General features: G+C 56.5%; 4 protein-coding genes across 4 annotated transcripts; 3 read left to right on the top strand and 1 right to left on the bottom strand.

Annotated features, from left to right (window-relative positions):
- Positions 1 to 785: 785 nt before the first annotated feature.
- Positions 786 to 2,488, top strand: LOC127595195 (probable serine/threonine-protein kinase drkC). Its single transcript, XM_052056833.1, has 2 exons — positions 786 to 911; positions 1,544 to 2,488. The coding sequence occupies exons 1-2, from the start codon at positions 786 to 788 to the stop codon at positions 2,486 to 2,488; spliced, it is 1,071 nt and encodes a 356-aa protein (XP_051912793.1).
- Positions 2,489 to 4,019: 1,531 nt separating this feature from the next.
- On the top strand, positions 4,020 to 5,150 carry LOC127595196 (kinesin-related protein 3-like). Its single transcript, XM_052056834.1, is given in 1 exon segment — positions 4,020 to 5,150. A coding segment is annotated over 1 exon segment (1,131 nt).
- Positions 5,151 to 13,078: 7,928 nt separating this feature from the next.
- LOC127595198 (ATP synthase subunit alpha, mitochondrial-like) lies at positions 13,079 to 14,659 on the top strand. The gene has a single exon (XM_052056835.1). The coding sequence runs from the start codon at positions 13,079 to 13,081 to the stop codon at positions 14,657 to 14,659; it is 1,581 nt and encodes a 526-aa protein (XP_051912795.1).
- An 875-nt stretch (positions 14,660 to 15,534) lies between these two features.
- LOC127595199 (cytoplasmic dynein 2 heavy chain 1-like) lies at positions 15,535 to 22,120 on the bottom strand (the record flags this gene model as incomplete). Its single annotated transcript, XM_052056836.1, is given in 10 exon segments — positions 15,535 to 16,568; positions 16,571 to 16,699; positions 16,702 to 17,176; positions 17,221 to 18,194; positions 18,257 to 18,380; positions 18,435 to 18,787; positions 18,790 to 19,327; positions 19,867 to 20,519; positions 20,522 to 20,837; positions 21,032 to 22,120. Coding segments are annotated over 10 exon segments (5,685 nt in total), but the record flags the coding sequence as incomplete, so codon positions are not given.
- Between the last annotated feature and the right edge of the window lie 4 nt (positions 22,121 to 22,124).

A 22,124-nucleotide genomic window follows, 5' to 3' on the forward strand; every position in this document is an offset into this window, starting at 1 on the left:
CCCAACCCCAACCCCAACCCCAACCCCAAACCCCAACCCCAACCCCAACCCAACCCCAACCCCAAACCCCAACCCCAACCCCAACCCCAACCCCAACCCCAACCCCAACCCCAACCCCAACCCCAACCCCAACCCCAACCCCGGACAGTTGCCCCTCGGTTAATCCTGACCTGCAATTGTGATTGTGAATTGAATTATAATAGCCGTTATGAAAGTCGAAGAAGGCAAAGAAACCAGGAAGGGGATCAGGGATGCCCAGCTGATGTAAGGTCGGTCTAAGAGCCACACTGAGTTTCACAAGTTGAAATCGGAAGAAATGTACTATCTAACCGCCTGGGGTTGCAGTCTGAACGGATAGTTTCCTGCCACCAAAGACCGGGCTCGCTGGCAAACGCTGGGGCAGGGTATCGCGGCCCTCTCCCTCGGGGACAGGCACTCGGTCATCGTGAACAGTGGCTTGCTCACCAGACAAGAACGAGGCTTTCGCTCTAGGAAGCAATCAGTACGGGCAGTTGGGCCTCAAGGGTATCAGCCACGCTTACAAACCATAGCTCATTCCCGGACTAAAGAACCATCGGATAGGCTTTGTGTCCTGCGGCGCTTATCACACTTTCTTGGTGAGCACTTCGGGGGAGGTCCTTGCCTTCGGCCTCAACATGGCAGGGCAGCTCGGCCTCGGCCATTTTTAGAACGCACTGCAGCCAACCCAAGTGCAGTTATACGAATATTAAGTACCTGAAAAGAGTAACTTTTTTGATTCTTAGCTCGAAGAAGCAGAAGCAATGATGAACACCGACGAGATCCCGGTCAACGTGCAGTGCGGGGCCTTGCACAGCTTGCTGCTCACGAGCAAGAACAGGCTATTTGCTGCGGACACGGGACGAATTATGCCCTCGGGACTGGGGACAAAGGCAATTCTTGCCGATTTCGTCAGATTACATTACCAATCAAATAGCCCATTGAACACCTCGCTTGCGGGGTCAGCCACTCTGGAGTGGTTGCTGGAGGTAAAGTCATCCTTTGGGGGACAATAGGTAAGCTAGTCTACAAGGTGCCTTAGATCATCGACCTCGAGGGCTCGCCTTGCACCTGTCGGACGCTTGAGTTGGGAGACTCCTATGCTCTTCTGCTAACTGACAAGGGAGATCTATTCCACCTTGGGGAGTTCGGACATGAGTAGAAAATCATGGTTGCAACTCCTAAAAAGATCAGTGGCATTCCTCCCGCCTCAGCAATATCGACCGGTAACCGCTTTTGTTTCGCGATGTGCGAAGGACAAGTGTTTGGCTGGGGCCTCAACAATTATGGACAAGTCACGGGGTCCCTCAAGGGGCAGCAGCCGAAATTCATAGCGACTCCTCAGCCCATCCGCAGCATGTTCTTGGGAGCAGAGGCACATCGCATCATCTGCGGCTGGAAGCACGCCATGATGCTCAGCCTCAAAACGCCATTCCCTGAGAAGGACGATAAATAAAACCATGAGGAAAAGCTCCGCAGCGAGCACGAGGCCCTGAAAGTGATAAACTACCAGCTGCTTCAAAAGCTAGAGAAGACGAAGGATGGGAGGAGAAGGGGGCTGCAAAATATACGGGTGCAGACAGACCTGCCTGAAGAAAGGGCTCGGAGCCCATCTCTCCTGAAGAAGAATAGCAAGTTCGAAATAACCGGCACGGAGAAGCATCGCACTTTCAACAGCAACCTCGAAATCGACTTCAAAGAAATCATTCTCGAAAAACAGATATCGGAGGGCGGCTACGGAATCATTTACCGGGCCAAGTGGCGGGAGACGATCGTCGCCGTCAAGATGTTCAAGATCGAGAGTAACGAATCAGCAGTCAGGGACTTCCTCAGTGAGTGCCACGCCATGGAAGCCCTCAGGCACCCCAACATTGTCATGTTCCTGGGCGCCTGCACCAAGCCCCCCAACCTGTGCATCGTGCTTGAGTACTGCTCAGGCGGAAGCTTGTGGTCGACCATCCAAAACCTGGAGAACCCTCTGAGCTGGGAAGACAAGAAGCGGTTCGCACTCGACACTGCAAAGGGGATGCACTACCTTCACAGCTGCCACCCTCCCATTCTGCACCGCGATCTCAAAAGCCTAAACCTTTTATTGGACGAATGTTCGCGGGTCAAGCTGGCGGACTTCGGCTGGACGAAGGGACTAGCCAACTACATGACTGGGAAGATCGGCACCTACCAGTGGATGGCTCCCGAAGTCATCGGCGGGCAGCAGTACACTGAAAAAGCGGATGTGTTCAGCTTCGGGATCATCCTCTGGGAAATAGCGGCGAGAGAGCCGCCGTACCGCAACATCAGCGGAGTGCAGGTATCGATTGAGGTGCTCAACAACGACATGAGGCCGAGCATCCCCAAGCGCACCCCCGAGTGCTACGCGCGGCTGATCAAGCGCTGCTGGGAGAGGGACCCCTATAAGCGTCCGTCTTTCAAGGAAATCATCCGCGAGCTAGAATACATGCGCTTCAAGTAATGAATTGATTATCACTATTGCCAGCCCAACTCCTGTAGCACGTACCTCACTCGCGGCTTGAGCCCTTCCCTTTTTAGCTTCCGCCCCCCTGTTTTTTCTGCTATCGACCTCCAGGTGCCGATGTCCCTGCTCCTCTTCTAGAGCAGAGTCCTTACCGAACGTAGAGCCTGTCGGTCTGTCGCTGCTAGGGACCGACCATGAATTAGAATGAGGCCTTTTAGCCATGGCCCCAATTGAATGACACGCCAGGGCTTTTAAGCGACCTGTTTGGCAATATGCCTCAACAGCGAGCCCGCCTAGGGTTTATCAAGCTAAGCAATGGTTTGCCTGATGGCCTGTTGATCATCAGTGTCAAAGCAGCCTGCCAACATTTCGGCATCCCCGCTCAGGAGGGCCTGCTGAAGGGTCAGAGAAAGGGACGTTTCGGTGGGCGGAGCCTTGGAGTGGGTGACTGCGGATCCTAAAGCACAGTGCGAGGGTTTTACGTAAGGACTATAACGATACATATAAAAATTGAAAGTGATGTTCATTCTTTCAGTTCGCCGAGCTTAAAATCATGCTCGGGAAGCAAGCTGACCAAGTGGCGCAGCTAGCTGAGTTAGAAGGCTTCGTCCTCGACTTCGTCTCCCGCCACCATCATTTTCTGCCACAAATACTTGGGGATTTTCCTGCTCTCACTGAACTTGCTGGCCTCAGCGTAGAACTTCTTTTTCCAAAAAGAAAAGACCAGCTTTTCTCCGAACTGCAGCTTGCAAACTGCCTGGAAAAAATGCCCGAGTAGCCCTGCTTCGGGAGCGACAGGCCTGGGGTGGGTGCGAAGGGCCAGCTTGGCTTCAAGCCTGTGCTTGTGCTTATTCCCCCGTAAGGCTTCGTGGACCTTAAGGGCTGAGGGGTCCATGAGCCGAACGAGTAGATAATAAAGCGACTCGTAATCATCTCGAAAAGTAGGGTTTTCGGATAGATGAAGCCCAACCGAAGAGTACTTATAAGGCCGATAGGCGTCTGGCAGCTTACCATGACGACCGCAATACTTCATGCTGCAAATGTACAGAGCTCTTTCTTCCTCGAAATCCTTGTCGGCTAGAACGGCCATGGGCCGCAGGTGTAGGTGCAGCAGGTCCTTGCTGTGGATGGCCTCCAGGATCGTCAGCAGCTGGTATGCCACCAAGTAGACCGTTTCCAGGTCCATTCCTACGTCCCCTCCGGCCAATTATCTAAGACTCGGTCCGTAATGCTAGAAGATTCGGACAAATCTCATCTTTTTGCCTATCTGAGAGTCACCCTCCCACAGAAGCTTCACTAGCTTTGTGCTCTCGGCCAGCATTTTGAAGGTCTTATTATCTCGCTCCTTTCCGTCGTCGTCATCGTAGACGATAGCCAGTACGAGCTCACGATCCTCCTGGTTCATCCCTCGGAAATGGCGTTCCTGATGTCCCTCTCGAAGTTGGCGAGTCAGCCGAAACTGCTCGTTGATCACAGTGGTAAAAATGGAAGACTTTGTTAGACTTCGTTTTAACATTGGAATATTCTCATGACAGACAGCATCAGTGTGGCGTGCCGTCTGCGCCCCTTCAACGCCATCGAGGAGAGCCATGGCAGCTCTGTTTGCGTCGAGGCAGTCGCACAATCAATCGCCATCCACCTCGGTTCGGGTAAACCTGAGCGCCACGAGTTCACTTTCGACTTCGTCTTCCCGCCGCAGGCAGGACAGCACCATATTTTCTAGACTTTGGGAGAGCCAATGATCGATTGTATTTTCAAGGGCCTGAATGCGACAATCATGGCCTATGGACAGACGGGAGGAGGAAAGACTTGGACCATGTAAGGATCCAGATCTGACTATTAGTTACGGGGCCTCATTCCGCGAACGATGGAGGCTCTCTTCAATCGCATCAGGCGGGAAGAAGGCTACGAATTCACGGTTAAGTGCGCGTACATAGAAATTTACAATGAGAGGCTTATGGATCTGCTCGACACTACAAAGACCAAGCTCGAAGCGAAGGAAGACCGGGTGAGAGGCGTCTTTATCCAGGGCCTGACCGAAGTCTACGTGGCCTCGCTGGAAGAAACTGCCCGGCTGATGCAGTTGGGCACCAAGAACCGCAAGATGTCCGCCACCGGCATGAACGCTCAATCCTCCCGTTCTCACTCGCTGTTCTTCATGTTCGTCTAATCTCGCAATATCAAGGAGGGCATGCTGAAGATTTCAAAGCTTTGCTTCGTTGATTTGGCTGGCTCTGAGAAGATCAGCAAGACTGGCGCCTCGGGGCAGCAGCTAGACGAGGCCAAGAACATCAACCGCTCTCTCAGCTCCCTGGGCATGGTCATAAACGCCCTCACCGCCGAAAAGGCCGAGCACGTGCCCTACCGCGACTCTAAACTCACTCGTGTGCTGCAGGACTCGCTGGGCGGCAACTCAAAGACCACCCTGATAATAAACTGCTCGACCAGCAGCTACAACGACCAGGAGACTCTCAGCACTCTACGATTCGGGATACGGGCCAAGAGGATAAAGAACAAGCCAGTGGTGAATCAGCAGTTCTCGCTCAAGGAACTCGAACGGATGCTGGAAGAGGCCCGCCGCGAGGTGGAGGCCAAGAACTCCCTGATCGAGCTGCTCAAGAAGGACTCGCCCGAAAGGAGTCAGCTCGAGAACGAGTAGAATGCTGAGCTCAGGAACCAAATTAAGGAGTTAATCACCGACCTCTGGGAAAAGGGCGACGAGCTGGCCCGAGCACGCGTGGAATTCGAATCCCACGCCAACCGCACCAAGACGGCCTTGCTCCAGAAGGACTTCTGCCTGAGCAGTCTCCGCAACAATCTCCGGATGATCAGGCACGAGGGCATCGACAAATTCAGCGAGCTGTACGACAGCATGCTCAAAGACATCGACAATGCCCTCAACTCGGTGGAGTTGTCTCAAATCGAGGGCTCTACAGCCTCCGACTCCGCGACCAACCCTCTCCGGGAAAAGGAGGAGATGGACAGCCTCCTGGCCCAGCTTGACGAAGAGCGGCCTATATCGATACAGCAGAAGGACTAGGAAATCCTTTCTCTCAAAGCTAAAATTTCGGACCTAGAGGTTCAGCTGACAAAAGCGAAGGAAAGCATTAACAAGGCCCGTCTCAAGTCTCATCGGGCCGAGGTCGAGCTCGCCCAGAAGTCAGCTCGGGAAAGCGCGCTTGAAAAGGAGCTCAGCGGCCTTCGAGCGAACCTGCTTCCTACGAGCCCACAAGACGACGATCTGGCTGAGCAGATCGAAGAGCTAAAGGAGGATATCCAGGAGAAGGATCTGTACATCGCCCGGCTGAAGGAGCAGTTCGTGCAGCTGGATTCCTCCCGGGGTCTTTGCAGAGACTGCAAGTCCGCGCGCCATGAGAAGTACGAGCTAGGGATCCACGGGGGCGAAAAGAACATCATCAAGAAGATCAGCGGGGGCGAATCATCGCTGCTCGGTAAGCTCAAGTGGATGATGCCATTTTGAAGATCAAAGCTTTTCAAATTTGATCTCCAGCGGGGTCTTGAAGCCAGTCAGGAAGCGCCGTGCGAGCTGCGGCTTTCCTCGGATTGAAACCTGAGCCCTCTCCAGAACGTTCTTGAGGAAGGTCTTCACCTCCATCAGGGCGAGGTACTGGCCGATACAGTTCCTAGCCCCAGCCCCGAACGGCAGGAATGCAAAAGAAGGAGGCTCGCACTATAGCCACCTTTCTAGCCGAAATGTTTAAGGACTCTAGTAGAACCGGGGGTCATAGTGAAGTTGCATGAGGTCTACCATAACGTACTCCCCCCTCCGCACCAGCACGTCCTCCAGCTCGACATCCTGCTCGGCCTCTCGCACCACCAGATTGCTCACCGGCCCGTACATTCTGCAGGTTTATTTCAGGAAAGCCGATAGCAGTGGGCACGATGGGTCTTTGTTTTCGGCCCGCAGCATGTCTTGGTAGTGAGGATTTTCGGACAGCGCATAGAGAGCGAGCTCCATCAGATGGGACGTGGTGTCCGATCCTGCGAAGAAAAAGGTCTTAAATTCGCTAATCGCACAATTCTTCTTATCTGCCTCAGTTCCTTCGGCAGCCCTGTAGATGAGCTGGACGAGGCAGTGGTCATCCGGCCGCTCCTTAAGCACCCTGCTAACATTTTCCTCGACAACTGCGTCAATCATCCTATTTTTGTCAATCCACTCTTTGCTTTTGGTACCCAGCAGCGTCCTGCTGATCGACTTAAGTTCATTCATCATGGTCGTCGAGAGTAACTCGGACATGTAGAGCGCGAGGCTTTTGCCCTCCACCAAGAGAGGCAGGTCGCTCATCCCGAAGAAACAATTTATCATGACTGAGGAAGCTATCCTGTTGGCCAAAGCAAAAATCTGGACGGGCTACTGTTTATCGACCATCGCTTCGACTTAGCGTTGGATGATCTCCGCCACTTAGAGCTATTTCTGCTTGAGGAAATTAGCGTTGAACAGTTGAGAGATTAGCTTCCTCTCTTTTTTGTGTGCCTCCCCCTCATCGAAGAACAATCCCCCCCGCATGAACTACTTCACGATTTCCTTCACCCTCCGGTTCTTTATAAAGGCCTAAGACTCTCGGAAAAACGCAGCCACCAGCCTCAGGTCTCTGAGAACGAGCATAGGAGTGCGTCCGAGATTGGACAGGACGAGCCTGCTATCACCGGCTCGTCGTTGGATCGAGCGGATAGCTTCTGTGAATGAGTCAGGGTCGGTGATCGTCTTTAGATATTTGCCACGGAAAGGCCCGTCATAGCCAAAGAAGCAGGTGTCGGCGGGCAGACGCAGCTGCACGAGTTTGAGGTGGGCCCAGGGCACCAGCAGGACCCAGACTGCCAGGGCCACCAGGGCCATTAAGAGGAGGATCAACATAATCAAAACATCACTTTCTGGATTCATGATGCATGGACTACAGCCTGTTGATTACGTCCCGTGCCATCTTGATCTTGGCCGGGTTCTCTTTAACTTGCCTGCCCTCGACATAATAGTAGTGCTTGCCCGGCATGAGCACGGTGGTGCAGTCCTCGAAGAGCACCTGGTAGAGCTTGTCACTGGTCTTGATCACGTGGCTACCGCAAACCCTGCTCAGCTTCTTGATGTGGGTGTTGCCCTTGCGGCAAGCCTGCAGACCCTGGACAAAGATCTGCCGAAAATAGGTGAGGTGCTTTAATCTTTCGGGAGTGACGTCCTGCCCCCCGATCTCGAGGACCCTGCCGTCCTCCTCGATCAGATGGAAATTGTCTCCTATGACCCCCACCTGCCCCAGCGAGTTTAGGTAACCGATGCCGTACTCCCGCAGCTCCTTAATCTCAACGATGTAGTTGTAACCGACTTCGCTGAAGTCGGCGATCGTCATCTCGAGGGTCAGGCCGCGGTGGCCAACCTGCGGCAGGATCTTCTGCAGCCTGGTGGGCATGAAGTGGATCTTGTTGAACACCGGCAAGGACAAGGCCTCCTGCACCGACAAGCGCTTCTTTGGATCAAGTGCGAGCAGGCCTTTGATCAGAAGCTGGCACTAGATGGACTCGACCCCGCTGGGAACTTTAAAGACAGCGCGCTTGACGCGGTTGGCGAAGATGCCTCCTTTGGGGGTGCTGTCTTGCAGACTCATTTTGAAGGGGTGTTCCCCGTACAGCATTTCGAATAAGCAGACTCCCACGCCCCAGGAGTCTGACTTAAATCCGAGAATGCCGTTGGACAAGTACTCTGGGGGAGAACTGTCCAGGACCTGTATGTCTTTCTCACCCGCCCGCTCTCCTACGTTCCCGAAGTCCGCCACCTTCAGCTGCATCTCCGCAGTCAGCAGCAGGTTGGACAGCTCGATGTGGTTGTGTGGCACTTTCGCCTTAGAGTAAAGGTGCAGATAGCTCAGCGCCTCGAGAATGCTCCTGGTATAGTAAAGGGCCTCCTGCTCGGGAAACACGCCCCGCATCTGGAGGCTTTCCGCCAGTGTGCGCTCGCAGAGCTCTAAAACTAGCATTACTGCGCCTTCGTCCTAGAACGAGCCGTGGTTCTGCAGAATAGAGGGGTGCCGCAGTTTTTCGTGGGTCGTTATCTATGCGATCACGTGCTCCTTGTTCTTAGGGATTTGCGTGAAACTTTTCCTTATCCGCTTGACCGCGAACTACTTCGCCTGCTCACGATCGAGGGCCCGGTAAACGACGGAGGTGGAGCCTTTGCCTAGCTCTCCCAGCACCTTGTACCGCTGGCCGAGCAAGTCCTGGTCCAGAGCTTCCGACTGGACTATAGATTAGTTCATGCTAGACAAAGCCACGAAAAAAGGCAAAGTCGATAGAGAGGAGGCTGAGCGACTGCAAATATTCCTGCGGTCGATCAAGGTCAAGGAGTACTGCGTCGACAAGCTTGTCAAGCTGAGCTTCGTCTACAAGAACTTGCTGCCTCTCGAGGCTGAGCTCCAGCCGGTCATGGACGACCCGAAGGGGTTTGTGGCCGGTATGACTGGGGTCGAACTGAAGGAAAGTCTAAAGTAAGTTGACTCCAACTTAGAGCACGAAAAGTCCAAGCTCATCAACCCTCTCATCATCAAGCTCGATACCGATGACCTTGAAGAGGAGGAGCCGGTCCCCGCCGGCCTGGATTCGCTGGGGGCGCTTATCCACGCGCGGAAGATGGTCCCCTTCTGGGAGGCGATTCGCAGTCTGCTTTCTATCCGGCTCGAGGGCAAGCTGGCCTCCAGAGTGAAATTGCGGAAGGAGTACCGGGCTGAGGCGGCATCTTTGCTGAATTCTAAAAGCTACGAACAGCTGATTGAGTTCGAGGGCGGCATGAGGCAAAGACTGTCTGCTCTGCCCGGCTGCGAAGTCTACTGGGATTATCTTCTGGGCAAACTGAGAAAGATTCTATCGCTGAAAATCCTTTTCCGCTACCGCTAATTATTCCTGAATCAGCGTAGCACCAGAGCGCAGCCTCTTACTTCGCACGCCACCCATGAAATCACTGAAAAGGCAGGCTTCCAGAACTGCAGCCCCATCCCGGCTGACACCAGCAGAGTCATAGAGCGGATGTGGCTGACTGAGTAGGAGGTGGGTGATTTGCTGCGCGAGGACCGGGAAGAGATTCTGAAAAACGAGCTTCACAAGTACTGCGAGATAATCGATCAGTACTTCGGAACGCCCAAAGACCTGAAACTGACATACCGGGAGACCTACGGGGACCGTGAATCCTACAGCTTCATTTCCGAGCGAATCTTAGAGTTCGAACGGTCGAGGCCTCTGGACAAGAACGAGGAGTGGTTCAGTGACGAAGTGGAGGTGAAGACCGCGGCGCCCTGGACGGCGCACCACATCCTCAAGAAACCCTTCTACGTGGCGCGCGTGCGCAAGGGCTTCGATTGGACGGTTTACAACCGCCAGCACTACGACTTTGACAATGAGCCCCCCAAAGTCGTGCAAGGCTATAAGTTCACTGTGTTCTATCCCGACCTCATGGACATCACCAAGAAGCCCGAGTACCAGCTAGAGCCGACCGAGACTCTCGACTTCGTGGTGCTGAGGTTCAAGGCGGGCCCTCCCTACCAGGACATCGCCTTCAAGATCCTCAACCGGGAGTGGGAGTACTCCGAAAAGTCGGGCTTTAATGGCATATTCTTCAGAGGCACCCTCACTTTTAACTTTAATTTCAAAAAGCCGAAGTACAAAATCTGAATTTATGTAAACCGGAGAGGTCTCGGCGCTGCTGCGCTCCCCTGCCTGGCTGCAGGGCCTGCACTTGGGGCTGGTCCTGCTGACCGGCGGACTGCTGCTCTTGTTTGAGCACTGGTACCCCGAACTCCGTACCTTCCTGCTCTACGTCGAGTGTCCCCTTGATTAAGCCACGCATCTTACCTTCCAGGAAACCGAGGATGAGCCTGAGTTCTTGAACTCTCTCTTTCAACTGGAGTCCGCCCTCTGCGACGGAAGGCGTATTAGCCCAGGCCCAGCCCTCATCTGCTTTGAACACAAACACTACCGCTATGAAGTGCGAGGAATAGGGCCTGCCGTCCGCCTGACTTACGATTACAAACCCCAGCTGTAAACTCAGAAGGCTCGCAGAGATCTGGCTGAGCTGGAGGGAGAAAGAAGATTGCTTAAGGACGAGTTCGGGGCCGGCGCGATTTCGATCTAGATGCCCAGCTACTGGAGCATCTTTTGGCAAGAGATCATAAAGCCATTCTACGTCTTCATCTTCGGGTCGATCGTGGTCTGGATCACCGAGGAGTACTATTTCTTCGCGGGAATCATCATGTTCGCCACCCTTGTCTCTCTCGGCATCAACTTCTACAACATCGTTGGATTCTACCGCAAGATTCTGGAGCTGGCGAATGTGCGCCTCGAGGTTCGCGTGCTCAGGTCTGGCAAGGAACTCGAATCGAGCAACGAATCGATCGTGGTCGGGGACTTACTGGTCCTGCGCGAGGGGAGGGTGCCTGCCGACGGAGTAGTGCTGCGTGGGTCTGCTCTGGTCAACGAGTGCTCGCTGACAGGATAGAACCAGCCAGTGATAAAGCGGGCAGTTGACGTGCTGTAGGCCTAGGGGTCAGACAATTTCCTCTACGAGGGGACGGACTTGCTGCAGGCGAACGGCCGCCTCGTGCTCATGGTCACTGGCACCGGCTTCAACACCCTCCGCGGGTCGATGATTCGCTCGGTGATGGAACTCGAGGGCCTTTCGGAATTCTAAAAGCAGACTGTTTACCTGCTGCTGATTAGCTTTGGGCTTGGTTCTGCTCTATTCTTCGTGATGTTCGCTCTCGTCTGGGGCAGCTATTTCCCCGCTTCCGCGTGGTTCGTTGCCTACAGCGAAATCGTCACGATCGCAGTTCCGCCTTCCCTGGCCTCCTGCATCACTGCCGGCATCCTGGTCGCCGTCCACCACCTCAAAGACCAGGAAATATTCTGTATCACGCCGTCTAAAATCGCGGACGGAGGAAAAATATCACAAGTCTGTTTCGATAAGACAGGCACTCTGACTGAAATTGGAATGGTCTACTACAACTTTTTCGCAGGGGCGGACCTAGACAAGCCAGTGGGCCTGGACTTCTCCAGGGAGCAGCGGCAAGCACTCGGACTGTGCCACAGCCTCACCCTGTACGAAAATGAACTTGCGGGGGAGCCGATGGAAATTTCAGCTTTTACGGCGGCGAAAGGCAAATTATCAAGGGATAACTTAATTTTGATAGGCAGTGAGTAGTGGACAGTCATTAGGACTTTAAGCTTCGACTCGGAGTTGCTGCGGATGTCCACGATTGCGCGGCATCCACCAAACTAGCATCGCCTTTTTTGTAAGGGCTCACCCGAAAAAATTATCTAGCTGTGTATTAATGTGCCGTCGGGTTTTGAATAATCTCTCGCGACTCTGGCCAAGCGAGGACTGCGCATTCTCGCCGTGGCCTACAGATAACTCGAGCCTGAGGTCTGCCATTCGTCTACGCGGAACTAGCTGGAGGCGGGCCTGACTCTCCTCGGGCTGCTGGCCTTTGAAAATGAAGTAAAGTCGAGCAGCGTGGCAACTATCGGCTCATTACTCGAGAACGACATCTCGGTGTGCATGATAACAGGAGACAATTCTCACACTGCCACGGCCATCGCCCAACAACTCTCTCTCATTTCGTCGCTCAGCACGCCCTGCTCTCAAGTCTTTACCGGCAGTGACCTTTCGACCGTCAGACCCGAAGACCTGTCTCGGATTAAGGTGTGGGCAAGACAGTCCCCTGCTTCAAAGGCGCGCATCGTGCGGATGTACCAGAAGGCTCTTGGACGCGCTTGCATGATGGTGGGGGACGGAGCGAACGACTCGACGGCCATGAAGGTGGCAGACGTGGGCCTTTCCCTGGCTGAAAGCGAGATCAGTATCGCAGGCAACTTCATAAGCAATTTCAAATAACCCAGCAGCGCAATAATACTGCTGAAGGAGTGTCGGGCTGGGCTTTGCGTGGGCTACAACATCTTGAAGGTGACCCTCTACTACTCGATGGCGCAAACGATCTGGGTGTGCGCCTCCCGCTGCCGCTACCGCTCTCTCAAGGAGTGGTACTACTTATTCCAGGACATCTTCTACAACTTCGTGCCGATGGTGCTGCTGCCATGTTCGACCACCAGCCCAAACCTCACGCCCTCGCGGCCACCTACCAGTTTGCTCCAACCCTCCGTGATCATTTCCTTGCTCTTTTTCTTCGCCTAGACCTGCTGCTTGATATTCGCCTTCGAAAGAATTTACTGGGACTCACCCCCTGCAGAGTTCGAGACTGCTACCATGCTCTTGGTGAACACATCCCTCGGAGGCTGCATCGTAGGGGCTAACTGGACACGGCCCTGGCGGGAGGGTTCGCCTGCCTTCTATTGGTACAGCGTGCTGCTGTGGGTCATGCCTACTTGCTACGGACTCTTCGAAGTCTGGCAGGGAGAGACTCCATTCGGCAGATGCCTGCTCTGGGGCTGGGTGCTGGGAGTGTTGAACGGAGTGCTCCTGTACTGCTTCGAGCGGCAGGTGCTGTTGACTCTCGAGTTAAGCCAGGGCTCCAAAGAAGGCTGATGCACTCCCGGCACTATTTATGCGATGGAAATGGCAGATACATCAAAATTAATATGCTACACACGATCCGGCAGCTGGCCAGGTTCTCCAAGAAGGCCACCATCGCCGACACCGCCAAGGTGATCCAGGACAAGATCATGGGGCTCAGCCAGGTCAACGATGTCAAGGAGTTCGGCTCTGTGATCTCGATCGGGGACGGGATCGCCAGAGTGGTCGGGCTCAACAAGGTGCAGGCCGGCGAGATGGTCGAGTTCCGCTCCGGAGTGCGGGGCATGGCCCTCAACTTGGAGACCGACAACGTGGGTGTCGTCATCTTCGGTAACGACCGAAATATCCAGGAGGGGGACACCGTGACGAGGACTGGTGCCATCGTGGACGTGCCCATCGGAGAGGAAATGTTGGGGAGGGTGTTCGACGCCCTCGGCAACCCCATCGACGGTGAGGGCCCAGTCAATACCAGCAAGAGGAAGCGGGTGGAAATAAAGGCGCCGGGCATCATTCCCCGGAAGTCGGTCAACGAGCCGATGCAGAGCGGGCTGAAGGCGGTGGACTGCCTCGTGCCCATCGGGCGGGGCCAGCGGGAACTGATCATCGGTGACCGTCAGACCGGGAAAACTGCCATCGCCATCGACACCATCCTCAACCAAAAGAAGAACTTTGAGACCAACGAGGTGAAGCGCCAGCTGTACTGCGTGTACGTGGCCATCGGCCAAAAGCGGTCCACCGTGGCCAACATCTGCAAGACCCTCAAGGACCACGACGCCATGAAGTACACCATCGTCGTCGCCGCCACTGCCTCCGAGGCCGCGCCCCTCCAGTTCCTGGCCCCATATTCGGGCTGCGCCATTGCTGAGTTTTTCAGGGATAACGGGAAACACGCTCTCATCATCTACGACGACTTATCGAAGCAGGCGGTCGCCTACCGGCAGATGTCTCTGCTGCTCAGGCGTCCTCCCGGGCGCGAGGCCTACCCCGGAGACGTGTTCTACCTGCACTCGCGATTGCTGGAGCGGGCGGCCAAGCTGAACGACAGCTTCGGAGGCGGGTCGATGACCGCGCTGCCCGTGATCGAGACCCAGGCGGGCGACGTGTCGGCCTACATCCCGACCAACGTGATTTCGATCACCGACGGGCAGATCTTCCTTGAGACCGAGCTGTTCTACAAGGGCATCCGGCCCGCCATCAACGTGGGACTGTCCGTCAGCAGAGTCGGCTCCGCTGCCCAGATCAAGGCCATGAAGCAGGTCGCAGGCAAACTCAAGCTCGAGCTCGCCCAGTACCGAGAGGTCGCCGCCTTCGCCCAGTTCGGCTCGGATCTGGATGCGGCTACCCAGCAGCTGCTGAACCGCGGCGGGCAGCTGACTGAGCTGCTGAAGCAGAAGCAGTTCGTGCCGATGGCGGCAGAGGAGCAGGTCTGCGTGGTGTTCGCGGGAGTGCGAGGGTTCCTGGACAAGATGGTGACCAGCGAGATCTCAAAGTTCGAGGCGAAGTTCCTGACGCACATGAAGAGCAACCACGCGGGCATCCTGGAGAACATCCGGAAGTCGGGACAGCTGTCGGCGGCGGACGAGGCGGAGATGACCACCATCCTGACCGCCTTCATCCCCGAGTGCGGCTGCCAGATGAAAGCATGAACCCCCAGATCTCATCCTCAATTATAGCTGCCTAGCATCTCCTGCAGCCCCTGCACCTTCGCCTCCTGCCGCCCGCTCTCCTTCGACAGCCCCTCCACCTCCGCCAGCACCCCCTCGCAGTCCCGCCGGCTCCCCTCGTTGAACTCGCTCTGCTGCTGGAACGCCCGCACCATCGCCTGCTCCTGCTCCAGCGCCATGCCTGCGTACAGCTTCCGGATGGCTTCGAGGCCGGCCTCAGTGTCCTGCTTCATGGCCTGGAAGTCCTTCTGGAGGGCGGCGATGAGGGCGTGCAGCTCTCCCGAGGTCTCCTGGCTGCGGGCGATGACGCGCTTGACGGCCTCGACATGCTCGTTGGCGTTTGCAGTCATATTGTATCTAAGCCCTTATAAATCAGGTCATTAGTCCAGGCTCAGAGCCACCCCCGCGATCACCTTGTCTTCAGCCGATCCCCCCACCGGCACAGGCAGCCGCCCGATCTCTCGCTCACGGCTGCGGTCCCCGAACACGCTCACCTCAAACTCCTGTCCCCCGCTGCTCCCGTACGTCAGAGTCACGCACGGCAACTGCACGTAGTCCTCCCGGGAATCGTAGGCATCTACGATCTGGTTGCCCCTCAGAGAGGCACCCTGAAGGAGCAAATTAGACAGCTTGAGCCCTTCGCCTTTGGAAAAGCTGCAGGACAGGTGTAACTGGTCGATAGGCGTCTTTGTCGACCTGCCGCAGCGCTGGCGGTAGGCCATCAGCAGTGTGCCTGGGTTGAACAGGGTGGACAGGTTGTGCTCCTCTTTTAGCAGCCGTTTCTACCTGACGAGCTTGAGCCACCTGACGAGCCCGTTGGCCTTTGCGGCCACCTTGGTCAGGTAAAGTGCCACCTGTTAGGGCCCGTCCCACACTTGCGACCACTGAGCAGGAACCGTCCCTGCCAGCAGGCTCTTGGCCACCTTCTCAGAGTCGGATGTGAGTACGTGCTTGCCGTTAAGGACTAGGTCAAGCTCATGGACGTTCCCTGAAATTGTTGAGACCAGCAGCTCGCATTTCTGAACCTCTAGAAACACAAAAGACTCGATCGGGTCAGAAGCACGTATCTAGGCATCCTCGAGCTTGTGCCTCGGCAGGGTCTCTGCGAGCTGCTTCCAACGGCCCAGCAGCGGGTTCAGCAGCTTGGCCCACACCGCCTTAGAGAATCGCAGCTCCGAAGAAGTCGGGAGCTGCAGGTTCCTCAGGATTTTGAGCAGCTGGTCGGAGGCAAGCCTTTGCACGGCTTTGTCTGCATTGCTCGGCAGCCCGAAGTTCTCTGGGTCATCCTTCTCAGCGAGGCCGAGGATAAGCTTTTTGGCTCCATCAAATGACAACGATTTGGTGACCGACAAGTTCGGCATCAGAGCCTTGCCCCCGAGCACCTCGTCATTGAAGAACTTGCGGATGTAGCACTGCAGAATGGCAAGGTCTGCGCTCGTGTCGATCCTGCCGCCGTAGATGGCCTCCTGGAGTAGACCCCTGAGAGCATTCCAGTCCTTCGCCCGGTCGCTATCCGCAATCGTCCATGCTGCTCGGAGGTCGCCCGGCCCGAATTCATAAAACTTGCTCCACCCCTGCGGAATGAACGTCCTGCGCTCTTGCAGCACGGCGTGGAAGAAGGCGATGACGAACTTTAGGCCCAGCTTCCCGTCGTTGTCCTTGAACTCAGCCCGTGAGAGGTTCCTCTTGAGCCCAGGCGGGGCCTCGTAGTACACCTTGGTGCAGTTCTAGAGCAGCACCGGGTTGAACGAGTGGTGCGCCTCCGTGGTCAAGAAGATTCTGAAGCTCTCCTTGACTGGCAGAGCGCGAATGACCTTTTCAAGCTGGCTGAGAAAGGGGACGACGAGGTGCAGATTCTTAAGGACCACCCACTTTCCGGCTTCTGCCCTCCTTGCAGCATTTCCACTGCCAGCTCATTCTGACCGCCTCCCATCGACATCTGCACAAGCTGCCGGCCCTTGCGCTGAGCCTCTTCTTCGATCTCCTTGGTGGGGTCGAAGCCGGGCGTGGTGATGAACAGGACGGCCTTTTTGTCTGCAGCCAGCTATTTGACACTGATTTCCTTGCCTTGATGTTGGGGATGGCGAGCAGTCTGCTAGCGAACCCCTCGAGCGCGGCCACCAGCCTTTCGGGCTTGAACACCTTGATCACTAGAATCATTTGAAAGGTCGTCAGCTTTGTTGACAAAGTTCCTTGCTCAGCCTCGGGGGTGGGGTGTGCGAGCCAGGCCTCCCACTCTGAGTTGTCGAATCGAACACTCTGAAAGGCGGGCAGCTCGCACAGCTGGTCGAAGGCTGCCTGCGACTGGGTGTCCTTGCACCAGCCGGGCAGCCTCTGCCTGGCAGGGTTCGTGTTTGAGACGCCGATCAGGAAGTCAAACTCGCCGGGGCCGAACTGGGTAGGGTTGAGTGCGTGGGCCAGGCTGACGGCGAACACCAGGCGGTCCTCCTTGAGCATGGCGGGGGCGGTGGCATTGACCAGAATGCAGGTCAGCTTCTTCTGGATGTCTTCGTTGGTCTGGGAAATAGTCTTGAGAGATTCTTGAACAGGTCGGTGAAGAAGGACAGCGAGAACCGGTACATCGGGTTGACTTTCTCCTGGCTGGCCAGGGTCAGGAACATAGAGGCGCCCGACTCCGCCAGCGGCCTGAAAGCCTCCCGCTGCTGGTCGAGCTCGGCCTGCAGGCGGGACCCTTCCTCCAGCGCCTTCTTGATCACCTCGCTCTTCTCCTTCGAGTCGTTCAGGGAGGCGAGCAGTTCGTCGTTCTCGAGGATGTTGCCAGTCGATGAGGCCAGCAGCTCCAGCAGCTTGTCCTCGATGCCGGCCATGTCGACCTTCATCAACTCTTCCTTCTCCACCAGCTCTGCTTTCTGCTTCTCCACCTCGGGGTAGTATTCGTTAATGACCTGGGAGAGCAGCTTGGACTCGAGGCCGGACCTGGTCACCGTGAAGTTCAGAACCTGCAGCGCCGCCAGGTGGTAGGTCTGCAGCTAGATCTGCACGTTTCGGGTCGTGAGGATCAGTCTGAAGTCCTCGCTCCAGTCGACCACCTTGTCCCCCACGCGGACCAGGGACCTGGCACCCTGGCGAGTCAGGTCCTTGCGCAGGAGGGGCACAAAAATGGGCTCGACCTCATCCAGGTCCCGCACGAGCAGGGTCTTCCCGAACCTGACAGCCAGTTCGAGGGAATTCACGAAGCGTTTGTCCGAGTGGCCGATCACCTCGAGGCGCTCCTCCTTGAAGTGGGCCGCGAGCCAGCTATCGGTCTGCCCCTCTGGGTCGATGAACAGACTGCTCCTGCCCGAAAACAGCCCTGCCATGCAGTTCTCGAGTGTGAGTTGGTCACTGCCCAGACCCAGCTTCTTCTCTTTCGAGAGGGCCGCTTCCGAGGTGATGCTGCGCAGGAACGAGAAGTCCAGCGGCAGGACCTCTTTCCAGGTGGCCAGCTGGGCCGCCCGACCGAGTTCGTTCTCAGGCGTGAGGTAGGTGATGAAGGCGGAGTTGAGCGCGCAGATGGCTGGGAATTTCTCGAGGTCACTGGAGATCGCCTGGTTTTCACCAACCACCGTTCATACTCGCCAGCCAGCTTGGAAAGCATGAGGGTAGCCTTGCTGATTTGGGCCTGGGTGGTCTCCAGGCTGGACTTGAGCAGCTGGGCCTCGCCGGTGGTCCGAGCAAAACTTTCCTTGAGCTGCTCGATGGACTGGGTGAGGACCTTCAGCTTGCTGGAGCACTACTCCAGCCTGGCGATCGAGACCTTCTGCTTGTGCTCGAGCTCGTTCTTTGAGTCTTCGAGGGGTTTGATGCGCTGGGTGACCTCGCTGTAGCGGAGCACTGCGCGGATCCACTCGCTGAGGGGGCCGATCGCCTGCGAGGCGCGGTAGGCGTTGTCCCGGTTAAAGTAGCTCGGGTTGCTGTTGATCTACGCTTCGCAGTCCCGCCGCATCTCGGGAGTGATCCGCCGGGGGTCGAAGTCCAGGATCTGGTCGAGGATGGTCCGATCCTTCAGGAAATTCTTCATGGCGTTCCAGGAGCTGTCCATGATGCCGAACATCCGCAGCACCCCCTTCAGCACGATCGCAATCAGCTCGGGCGGCGCTTTCAGTGATCGATTTCGTCGATGTTGCTCCTGGAGATGCCACCGACTGCCCGCTTGGCCTCGTCAATCAGGGGCTGCACGTTCATCAGCTCGCCCTCGACCTGGGTCTTCGCGGACTTGATGTGGACTTCCTCGATGCGCAGAGTCTCTTCTATTTTTTCAGTTTCGGCTTTCTGCTCGGCGGCCTCCTTCATGGCCGCAGTGATGTTGACCAAGGCCTTGTCAGCCTCCTTCTGCTTGGCAGTGAGCTTGGCCTCCTCCTTCTTGGCCTGCTGGCTGAGCTGCTTGACCACCTCGTTGGCCTCCTCCAGTTTCGCGAGGCCGGCCTTGAGCCTGACCGCCTGGGCCTCCTTGCTGCCCCGCACTTTCTGGAAGATCGATGCGTAGTTGGTCACCGCGTTCATGAAGAATTGCGGGTTATTGTTCGGTCGCCTGACCGCGTTGTGAAGCCTTACCAACATCTTTTCGACCTCCTTGAGGCCCAGCGCCCGCAGCCGGTGCTCGGCCAGCACCGCCATCGTCTGGGTCGACAGCTGCTCCTTCCAGCACACCTTGCAGTGACTGAACAGGGCCGGTTGTTCGCAGTCTTCCGGTAGAAGTCAGCCGCTTTAGTGTCCAGAAGCAGGACCAGGCACAGATTGGCTTTTATTGCTGCAACGAAGCTTTCGTACAAAGAGTAGGCAGGAAACTGCCCGCGCAGCTAGTCGGGATCCGTAATGATTCGCTCCATCTCCTCGGGCAGGAACAGGCCAGGCACTTCACCCGAGCTCAACAGACTGTTCAGTATTTATAGAAACTCGGGGTTCTCGAGTTGATGGTCTTAGAGCAGAAGGACGATCTTCTGCCCATTGCCGATTTGCTACAGCACTACTCGCAACTCCTTTTTGAACTCCCTGCTCGAAACCCGCGGCCGGTGCCGAAGGTCAGGATCTCATACTTATGGCAGTGCGAAACCAGGGAGATGGCCAGCTTGCGGCCCACCCGGGCTGCCCTGCCATCAGCACAGACTCAGACGCCCCGAGCGCCCGATCGAAGATCGTGCTAAGGAGATGAACTCGTCAGTAAAGCAGACCGTGTCCTAAAGGCCAACCTCTTCAGCAGCCTTGCTCAGAGTGGCCTGCAGGCTCGATCTGGAGGCCGGCTCCAGCTTGGACTTGCCCAGGTTGCTGTACAGCGCAGGCTTGTACCCTACTTTTCCCAGAATGCCTTCGAAAGTTTGTCGGTGCTCGGGGGTGACCATCCTCATGCCGTACTGCAAATCCAGCTCGTGGAGAAGCGCCTGGTCGATTTCGTCCTTGGAGCTGGCTCGATAGTGGGTGAGGGCCAGGGCGATACTGCTGACGAACCGGGGGGAAAGCGAGTAGTGAGGGTGCTCATCTGAGGAAAACGACTGTCTGAGCATGGTCACAGCCTTCAGCAGTCCTGAGGCAGACCCCCCAAAGGACCCGACAACCTCCTCCAGGCCCTGGATTTCGCCCTCGACTGCCAACACGTGCATTGAGGCGATGAGGCGAGTGGTCAGAGGGTAGCGGCCCAGCGTGGACTCTGGCTTGACCAGCCCGATGAACTGGATGTTGTCCGCGATCGCTACCTGCTCCAGACTCTCGTCGTAGAACGAGTGGTGGGAAAACAAGCCGGTCAGGAAGGTGGCCAGCTCGCAGGTGTTATACTTATCGGGCTGCGGCAGGTTCAGCTCCTTCAGGACTAGCAGCAGTCGCTGGCAGCCCTTGGGCCTGAGGATTCGCCGGTCGCGCTACTGCCTTTCAGACAGAGCTGCTTCAGCTTGAATAAAATGTCCCTGCTCGATGTCTTGGCGTTGCAGTGGATCACACAGACTTATATCTTTTCCTTGGCCCGGATCTGCGCCACCGCGGCCTCCACCAGCACGCCCTTGCCGCAGCCTTAGGGCCCCACCACCAGCGCAGACTTGCCTTGGAGGATCCACGGGACCAGGACGGTCAGGTTTCCGAGTAGGGCCCTCGACTGCACGACTGGCCACTTGCCAGGGGCCAAGGGCTGTCTGGGGCCGGGCTGCAGGGTCGTGATGCTGCTGGATTTCACCTAAAACGCGAAATCCTCTATCTAAGCAGATATTCCGAACGACTTGAAGATTGATTTGGCGATTGCACTGCGGCTGGCGATAGGCATGTTCGCGGCGCTGCCTTTAAAAGAGCCTCCGCGACCTAGGCGGCCACCGATTTCCCCGGGAGGAGACTTAGCAGGCTGTGAATGAACCAGCGGCAGTCGTCCTACACTCGCAGGAGCCAAGCTTTTTTACCATCCCCCTCAGCGATCTTCTCGATAGGAGTTAGGAAGGGCTTGAGAGGCTGCTGGTGCTGCTCGGGTAGTTGGTTGAACCAGCCCTTGATCATGGCCTGCAGAGTGACGTCCTGGCTGTTGAGGTAGATCATGCCCATCCGGGAGATAGTCGCGGGCGAGGCGAACTGGAGCGAGTCCGTCTCGAACAGGAAAGTGACATTCCTCCCGAAGCTGATTCGCTCGCCAGTCGGCAGGGTCATGAGTCGGTTGTCGTCCAGCACGCTGTTGAGCGACTCCACCCACTCAGGGTCGATGTCGCCGTCGAGGACCACCCAGCAGAGCTCGTCAGCAGGTTGGCGAACAGCGTCCTTCGCGGCAGTCGTGAGAACCCCCTCCGAAAACTCGCGGGTCGAGTGGTTCATGCTGCCCAGGAGAACACTTCTGGGCATGGACTTGGGGTTGATGAGGTAGAGGTGGACGGTCTTGTCGAGCATCTCGATGGCCCGTTTCAGAGTCCTCCAGATCGTGGTTTTGCCTGACCCCGAGGGCCCCACCAGCACCGCTCCGATCCGCTGCTGAGTGGCCTCGTAAAACTGCAGGATTTTCTGCAACTGTCCTGGCATGAGCTCAAGCTTCTGCTCCTGCAGGGCCAGCTGGATTTTGGCGGTGAGTTCCGGGTAAGAGATGTCGTTGAGGGGCTCACCGGGGAAGGCGTCGGCGAGCAGGCTCTCGAACTTGTCAAGGTCCTGGAAGGCAAGCTTGCTGAGAGTGTTAACCCTGATCGCCTGGATAAGCAGCTCCCCCTCCCCGGCGCCTTTGCTCCTCGACTCAAAGATCAGTCTGCCCGCCACCACCAAAATGGTCTTTAAGGCTCGCAGGCCCCAGTCGTAGTGCTGCTGGGGGGACAGTAGCTGCCTGAGGGAGGTGAAAAGGGTGGTGATTCGGAAGGACAGCTGCTTGGCCTGGGTGAACCCCTCGGCGTAGAGCAGCACCTCCGCGATCACGCGGTTGTCCGGGACCGACATGGCCACCGGCCGGAACAGTTGCTTCAGGTTGTCGGGGAGCTTGCTTCTTCCGCCGTAGCCCTTG

This window comes from Hippocampus zosterae, unplaced genomic scaffold (genome assembly GCF_025434085.1).
Source record: "Hippocampus zosterae strain Florida unplaced genomic scaffold, ASM2543408v3 HiC_scaffold_423, whole genome shotgun sequence".
In the NCBI taxonomy this organism is placed as follows: Eukaryota; Metazoa; Chordata; class Actinopteri; order Syngnathiformes; family Syngnathidae; genus Hippocampus; species Hippocampus zosterae.

Excerpts from the sequence above, each read along its gene's own strand:
- LOC127595195 (XM_052056833.1), top strand. The coding sequence starts at position 786 with ATGAACACCGACGAGATCCCGGTCAACGTGCAGTGCGGGGCCTTGCAC. Across the intron at positions 912-1,543 it reads CCTCGGGACTGGGGACAAAG|CTAGAGAAGACGAAGGATGG; the intron begins GCAATTCTTGCC and ends CTGCTTCAAAAG.
- LOC127595198 (XM_052056835.1), top strand. The coding sequence starts at position 13,079 with ATGCTACACACGATCCGGCAGCTGGCCAGGTTCTCCAAGAAGGCCACC.